At 35.2% G+C, this 8428-nt stretch overlaps 1 protein-coding gene across 3 annotated transcripts in view; it reads left to right on the plus strand.

Moving 5' to 3' along the window:
- Pard3b (par-3 family cell polarity regulator beta) overlaps positions 1 to 8428 on the plus strand; it is a 1142550-nt gene that overhangs the window by 752729 nt on the left and 381393 nt on the right. For all 3 annotated transcript variants that reach the window (XM_017801393.2, XM_017801395.2, XM_029569916.1), the window contains exon 16: positions 2757 to 2801. In XM_017801393.2, coding sequence (XP_017656882.1) covers positions 2757 to 2801 — 45 coding nt within the window. The remainder of the gene's footprint in view (positions 1 to 2756; positions 2802 to 8428) is intronic.

Genomic DNA, 8428 nt, shown 5'->3' on the forward strand with positions numbered 1-8428 from the left:
CCTTTTTTTTATGTACTCCTTTTATTTTTTTATGGGGCTTTTGGCTACTCTAACATTCCCCCCTCTGAAGAGGTAACCATAAAATCTTTTAAGGATTAGATAAAAGCTCCCAAATACTTTAGACATGTTTGGCCTTTGGAGCAGGGTATGTTGCTAAGAGGCCCAAGGACATTGTGAGTTTTAGCCAAGAAACTGACACACCAGTTTTGGGGATTTTTTTCTTATCCAATATGTAAATATAGTAGCCCTCATCTTCCTTGATCTTTGAGAGGGTTTAAATAATTAACATATGTAAAATACATAGTATAGAACTTATATATTGCAAGTGTTCAATAAATATTTTTGTTATTTTTTAATTATCATGATGAATTCGGCATTTTTTTCCTCTTATGCTGTAGCTTCTACCACAAGTTTTTTAGACACCAGAAGGAAAGAATTTGGCTCACTGTCAGTGCCTAACCAGCACTACCTAACTTACCTCCCTACTACAAATGCAACCAAAAGTGTAACAAGACACTTGAGCTTTAGAGAGCAGGATAATTACAGGCATGCAGTGTTTTTATCTTAGAAGTAAAGAAAAAGCCAAGAAATGGAGGTCACAGGGAGGGGATGATTATGTACGATGACTGGGTCCATTAAATATGACTGATGTGGACAGAGGAAAGAGACATGTTACTCTGATAGCAGCCTAGTTAGGGGAGGTAGAGGAGGGCTTCCTGGTTTTCAAGTTCCCCTCACCTTGTTTCAGTCCTTTAGTACCAGAGGTTTGTAGACTAGCGTGAACATTGACAAATGGTGAATAAAGGTACACCCGCTGTTGGATAGTGATCTGGTTATCCACATACAGTTGTTTAAAAATTTTGTGCCTAGCTGGGCATGGTAGCTAGCACATGCCTTTTTATCCCAGCATTCAGGAGGCAGAGGCAGTTGAATTTCTGTGAGATGGCGGCCAACCTGGTCTACATAGTCAGTTCCAGGCCAGCTGGGACTACAGAGCGTACCGTGTCACAAAAAGAAAAAAAGCAAACAAAAAATGTGTGCCTGTGTTCTGGAAGGATATTGGTAATAGTTTTCACACACTTTATTTTCTTGATATTAGTATCAGTTTAGTAAGAGTCCTATGAGATAGGGTGGGAAATCTTTTCTCCTTTATATTTTCTGGTAAAGCATTTTTTGGAATTTATATTTCTTGTTTAAATGTTTGAGAAAATTTAGAATTGTCTTTGTAAGTTTTACTTACAAACTCATTTTTAAAAATTAATTATTAGCTCTGACCACTATGCCGGCAAGTTATAGTCACACCTCCTTCCCACACTCATCAAGGAGTTAAGGGGGGAGTCAGTTACCCCTCCCACTTGATCAGTCCACCTTAGCTGCATGTGGGGGAGGGGATAAGGATATATAAGTAGAGAATGCCAGGAGGAACCCCTCACTATTTTCTGTGGCTGTTGGGAAGTCACAGGATCTATATTTGAGTGTGGACTTTCCAGTGCAGCCGTAAATGGGCAGCGTCCACTCCTCTGCAAATAAGCCCCCACCCTATGCTCTGAGAAAAAAAAAAAGAAAGAAAGAAAAATGATAGGCATTTGAATAGAGAGATGAGAAGGATCTGACTAGATGGCAAGTTGATGGACTTGCACTGGGGAACATCTGGGGACACTGACTTGACCGAGTGGGCCTTAACACCCAGGACAGAGCATATGGGGGGGGCTATGGGAGGATGCTGGTGGGGATGGGGCTATAAAGGTGGTTTAGATTGTTTGAGATATTCTGTGTGAAATACAACAAATTTAATAAAAACAAATTTTAAAAATTATTTCACTATTCATACTGTGTATTTTTACATTTTTAAGCTTTAGTAATCTGTGTCTTTCAAGAGCTTTTAAAAAAATTTTATGAGAGCTGTGTTAATCTTGGGCTAATTTTATCACAATATTAAGGCATAACCTGTCATTATTTTCTAATGATACCCCTGAACTATAAAGCTTGCCACTCTGTTGTAAATAGGCACTATTTTTAGCTCTGTGTGAACTTCAAATGTTTCCTTTTATTTAGGGTTGGTTTTCTCGGTCTTGAGGACTTGATGGGTTCTTTGAAGATATCAGAAAGAATTTGTATAACTCTCTTCTCCTCACTTCTCTGCCTCCCAAACTCCATGCCTTTTGGCTTTCCTAAGTATTTTGCACCATGCCTTTAAACTGGGGACACTGCTGGATCTTGAGTGATCATGGAGTTCACTATATTTGTTTTCCATCCCTAGAACTCTGTCCTTTGTTGCCTAATGTCTACTGTGTTGAATGCCTTTATTGCATATGCTCATCCTTTCTTCACTGGAAAAATATGAATCTTTCCCTTTTTTCTCTTTTGAGCAGATATAGAAGCCTGGTCTGTGAACTTTGAATATATATGGCTTTATTGCTCAAGGAGCTTTATTATTTATTACATACCCCTAGGCCTCTTAATTCAGTTTCTCCTCTTATAGACATTAGAGAAACAACCCAGTTAAGAAACTGAAAGTACTAAAAACTTTTATAAAAATTATATTCATAGAAGGCATAATAAACATATAGCTCTTCATAGCTGTCTTTAAAACATCTGTGGATAAAATTAAGGCACCCTTGGGTAGGCTGGGAAGAAAAATCCCTCACATCTTTGCCAGGGAAAGATTTAATTTGTTATCTCTATTAATTTATTGTTTTAAAATGTCTGATTTACAGGCAGGTCTAATCCTTCTCTCTTTTATTTCTTCTCCTTAGTGCCAGATGAAAGCAAAGTTCAGTCATTGGCTGATCACCGATCAGGTAAGAAATGCCTTGTAACTGGCTAGCTCTTCCTCTTCCTGGAAATTGCTGGCTGTGTTTTAGCAGCATTTGGAGTCTGTTTCTACCCACGAGCCAGTGAAAGGCTTTCTAATTAATACATGAGATGTCTCTGTCTTCCACAAAGATGAATTATTGCTTGGCTGTGTGCACAGTAGCATAATGCATGCTGATTCAAAATGTTTGAGTGAAGAAAGAAAGGTTTCCAAAATAATAATTATAAAACCAAAAATCTTAAACTTATATGCCAGATGAACACTTTCAACAAACCAAGAAAGTTCAAAATTCTTCCCTATGATGACTTTCATATTAAAACAGAAGGACAGAGCATTCCCAAGAAAGGTACAGTCATTTCTTTCTCAGAAAAAAAAAAAAAAAAGCTTGTGTATTTTGCCTGTCGTCATAAGGGATTGTGCCAGAAATGACTGTATTATCCCTCTTCTCCCCCATGAATGAGCTCCCCTGGTGTTCTTCAGGAAGTCACTTGGGTCTCTAGGGGTCTCCTAGGTCTGACTCTATCATGTATGAGGCACCTTTATGTATAAATCCCAAACCTTTTCTTTACTTTCAAGTAGACTGCCCTCTATCCTTTGTCCTGCTCTCAGCATCATTTATGCACATTATTTGAAAACACATAAAGTTAGTAAGAGAGCAAGTCCTGCAGTAATCCCCTTCCTCTAGGGCTGCATTATTTTGTAGACAAATATTCATTTGACTCTTAGACTTGCCATTCCAAACTGCAGAAGGGTTGTGATTTGTTGGCATTCCTCCTGTTCTGAAACAAAGAATTCTTCCCCATTGCCATGTTTATGTGCCAATTATCTTTCCAGCAGGAAGTGGCCTTGATGCCTCATTACCTCTGTCATGTTCCAGGGCAAGATTACGATTATTATTTTCTTTTCTCTTTTTCTAGCTTCCTTAGTGTTTACAGCAGGGAAGAGGTGGTTCACAACTCTTGAATTCCCCTCTCCCCCATTCTTTCTCATAAAGAGCCTAAACGGTTACACACTGAAAAAAAAGATTTTTGCAGGAACAATACATTGTCATATACTGTGTGTTCCTACCACCCTCTTCCACTAAATTCTTTACTACTAGGAATATTTTTAGCATCTGAGAAGGAAGAGCTTATAACCAAAGAGCCCCAGTCTGATTATTTTCACCTTAATTGCATAGGCCAACATTTAAGCTCACTTACATATATTTATAAGACTAAAAACAAATTATGTACTAACTTAGGATTTAGGGCCAAAAGTTTATATGATTTTTAAGAATACTGATCACCTGACTATGAAAATGAGTAAATAATAAGCTTTCTGGTTATTTCTAGGAAATTTAATCTTATTTTAATCTTAGTTTCCAAGCAATTTACCATTAACTGGTAATCAAAATTTATAGTCATTCTTTTTAACTGAGATCACCAATTTAGCATATTGCTATATTTTTAAGTTAAGCCTAAATGCTGACTTTTTAAATATGATATGCTGTAAGATAATAATGAAAAAATACTCTACAAAACTATATTATAATCTCACAAATTTTGAAAGACCAACAATCAAAAAATTTCATAGCTGACAGGTGGATTCCTTATAAAACTCCACATGGCAACTTTACATCAGCTAGCAATGGAAACAGTACCTGCAATCTTTATATCCTGTGAACCTTACTGTTAAAATATACCAAATGTTTTAAAAAAGACTTCTGTTGCTAATGTGTCATCACTTCAGCATTCACTGTCCTTCTGTCTTGAGATCTTTTATATTATCACTACATCATAAAGTGTTTCATTGGACATCTGCTGAACCAGTGTAAATGCTAAAAATCAACCAGAAAGTTGATAATTTTGGAGCAAAAGTGTCATAAAATGAATAAGGCCAAACAAACCACTAAAATTATATACTCCAGTGTTACAGTGAATGAGTGAATCTACCCTGTAAAACATTAGCGACACTGTGAGAAAATACAGAGCATTATTAAAGAAACATATGCGACTAAGTTTACAAATTTATATGCTCCCAGGAATATACCCCATGCCAGTTTATTTATTTACTTTTCTGGAAAATTAGTCTTAAATAATGGTTTTATTCAGCCATTCCTATCTCATGTAACAGCTCCCATACACGTTCTGTATTCTTGCAGAAGGATTTCTTGTGGGGTTTTGATGATGGAGGTAGTGATGTTATGCTAACAACAAAGGATTATGTGCCCCCTTAACTCTGACAATTTCTTTCAGTTAAACAATTTGAAAAATTAGAGCAGATGTAGATAAACAGGTGATATAAAAATGACAAATATATAGATTAGATAGATAGATAATAGATAGATAGATGATTGATAGATAGATAGATTGATAGATAGATGATAGATGATGATAGATAGATAGATGATAGATTGATTGATAGATAGATGATAGATGATGATGGATAGATGATAGATAGATTGATATATAGATAGATAGATGATAGACAGATGATAGATAGATAGATGATAGATTGATAGATGATAGATAGATAGGGATAGATAGATAGATAGATAGATAGATAGATGATTGATAGATGATAGATGGATAGATGATAGATTGATAGATGATAGATTGATAGATAGATGATAGAGATAGATACATAGATAGATAGATGATACATAGATAGATAGATGATAGATAGATGATTGATAGATGATAGATAGATGATAAGATGATAGATTGATAGATAGATGATAGAGATAGATACATAGATAGATAGATGATACATAGATAGATAGATGATAGATAGATGATTGATAGATGATAGATAGATGATAGATACACAGACAGACAGACAGATAGATAGATAGATAGATAGATAGATAGATAGATGGATAGATGATAGATAGGTAGGTAGATAGGTCAATCTGTCATGTCAATCTTTTACAGGTGAATCTATGGCCACTAAGTGGATTATCAGCCTATATATTAACTTACAAAGTTTTATAATCATATTTGTCTTATCAATATTCAAAGGATCCTTCAAAGTTTTGTTGCAATGTCTTTTCTCCTTACCAAAATCCTCTCCAGAATATTTAAGTAATAGCTCAGAATCTTTTTTTTTTACAAAGAAGAGTAACTTTCTCTCTATTCCAGAAATGTGGAGAATTTTAACATTATCAAAGACTATCAGGAAGTTAAAGCAAATTGAATTGTATACACTGACCTAAATATGCAATCCATTTTCTTATTTGGGATGATATTCAACATTTTAATAAATTCATCTGAGTTAAGGTTTCTTCTGAGTCAGTTACTCAGTGAGTAGAGAGCCATTTTGTGCCAAGTTTCATCTGCTGGTCTGGCTTTGGGTGCATCCCAATCTTGTGACAAGTTTTTTGGCATCTTTTCCTTGGCTTAATCTTTAAGTGGTTGATGCCTCAGAGCTCAGATCAAATCAAAGGCTCAGGTGAGATAAATCTTTCTATAATTTTCGGCCCGAAATACAGGTTCCCTCCACCCCTTCTGGAATCAACACATTATTCTTGAGGTGCCTGTAACAACCTGCTTACTGCATGAACTTCCCCTAAGAACACATCTTGTCCCATTACCTTACTGAGGTTTGTGAGCTTGTGGGAGTTTTCTCCAAATATGGGAGGTCTTTATGTCTATGGAATATTAAGACCTACCCAGAGAACTGAGAAATAAATTATCTTCTGTTCAGTTCCTTTAAGAAAACATCACAGTTCTATTGAGCCTTGAAAAAAAAATGTTTTTAACATCTTTCCCTGACTCATTAATTGAATAAAATTCAGATTCTAGAAATTCAGGGCAAAAAAAAAAAAACAAACAAACAGAAAAATACATTTAAAACAAGATAACAATTGTTAAGATGACTTCAATAATCTGAGGAATCATTAGAATCCTGAGAAAATGAAATCAATTTGGCACCTAATATTTAAAAGTTTTGGTTTAGTTTTGCTTATACAGAGTATAAATAATAAAGGAATCTGATGAAGAATTCTTATTTTTCCTCTCCATACTGAACTGAACTTCAACCAAGAGTTAAATGCATCTCTGTATGCAGTCAGAAAGGGCTTATAAATTTTGCTTCTTTTTTCTACTGTGTCGTCTCCTTTTTCTGTTGTTTTGATTTACTGCTTGGAACTGTTTTAATATGTATTGACTGTCTGCAGGGATCTTTGCTGACCCAGCTCTTTAAGATGATGCAGTACTGAAGAAAGCCAGTGAGTTCCTCTTTACGAGCTCTGACATATTAATTAGCAAAATGGACTAAAAAGCTTTCCTGTTTCTGTTTTAATTTCTTATATTCTCAAACACCTGTCCATATAGTTGTAAAACAGGCAAGTCTGTGAAAGTAATGGCTAGCAGTAAGTTCAGACCTCTTCTGAGATAAGTTTATCAATTAAGGAGCATGTGCTCATTAGCAGTTGAGGAGTATCTGTATACAAGGTGCCTTGAATCCACCGAGTTTACTTGATATCTTAACACAGTTACCAATGAAGAAACTAAAGCTCAGAGCATTTAAATACTTGCTCTCTCAGCTGGCCTCTGTGGGCCTAGGAAATGAACCCATGCTTTTGGGGAACTGAGAAGGTAGGAGGTAGACACAGTTCTCACATCCCATTCTATTTGGCATATGTATCTAATGCATCCTGATTTTTTAATAAACTCAGCTGAACAAATAACACAAATATCAGACCTTGGTAGCCTGGTGAATATGAGGGGTAACTAAAGGTGATCATTTTGTCTTTATTTTCCTTCATGAAAGCAAGAATGTGCACATGTGTATGAATGAGTGGGTCAAGTTGAGAGACACATGAGAGAGAAAATATGCATGCATTGTCTGTAAATTATATTAAAGAATACGTGATATTTCCTTATAACAAAAGTTAATATGGAAGTTGTTACTTAGGTTCCAGCCTCTTACTCTGTTCTAAATACAATGTACAAAAACTTCAAATATAGATTCTTTTTTCAAAATGGGGCCTAGGAAATTTCTGGATCTTTCTAAAAGAATAGAGCTTTTGAGCTAGGTGTGGTGGTACAAGCCTGTGATCTCAGCACTTAAGAGGCAGATAGAGAAGGATCATGAATTCAAACCCTAACTGGGCTAGACAGTAAATTTCAGGCTAGCCAGGACTTTACAGTGAGATATTGTTTAAAATAAAAATTAACCCTAAATTAATGAATCAAGAAGCAAATAAATAAAGCAAGCCTCTAAAAGCATATGGAGACTAATCACTTCACTGTAAGAACACCAAGCTACTAAGTGAAATTTCACAAACTTTTTGTTTTCATTTTATAGAATATTTAAGTTAAAATGTTATTTTAATAATATAAAATATAAAAATATAATGGTGGCTATTTTTAATGTTTGAGTCTTCTAATTGGATCTCTATTTTTCATGACTTTTTGTGGTACTTTGGATGAGGAAATAAAATTTCAGTGTTAGGGTTAGTGGACTTGATCCCTGATCCTTTCCCCATCAATTAGTTAAGGTAAAAACACACATACCTGTTTAGATAAATACCCTTGCTGGAACCTTGTAAGATTTTGTCATTTGTCCTATTAGTTAATACAGTGCTAGATAGAAGAAACATAGAAATTTCCTTCTATCTTCAGCTTTGGC

Source organism: Nannospalax galili, unplaced genomic scaffold (assembly GCF_000622305.1).
Source record: "Nannospalax galili isolate Female #2095 unplaced genomic scaffold, S.galili_v1.0 scaffold281, whole genome shotgun sequence".
Classification (NCBI taxonomy): Eukaryota; Metazoa; Chordata; class Mammalia; order Rodentia; family Spalacidae; genus Nannospalax; species Nannospalax galili.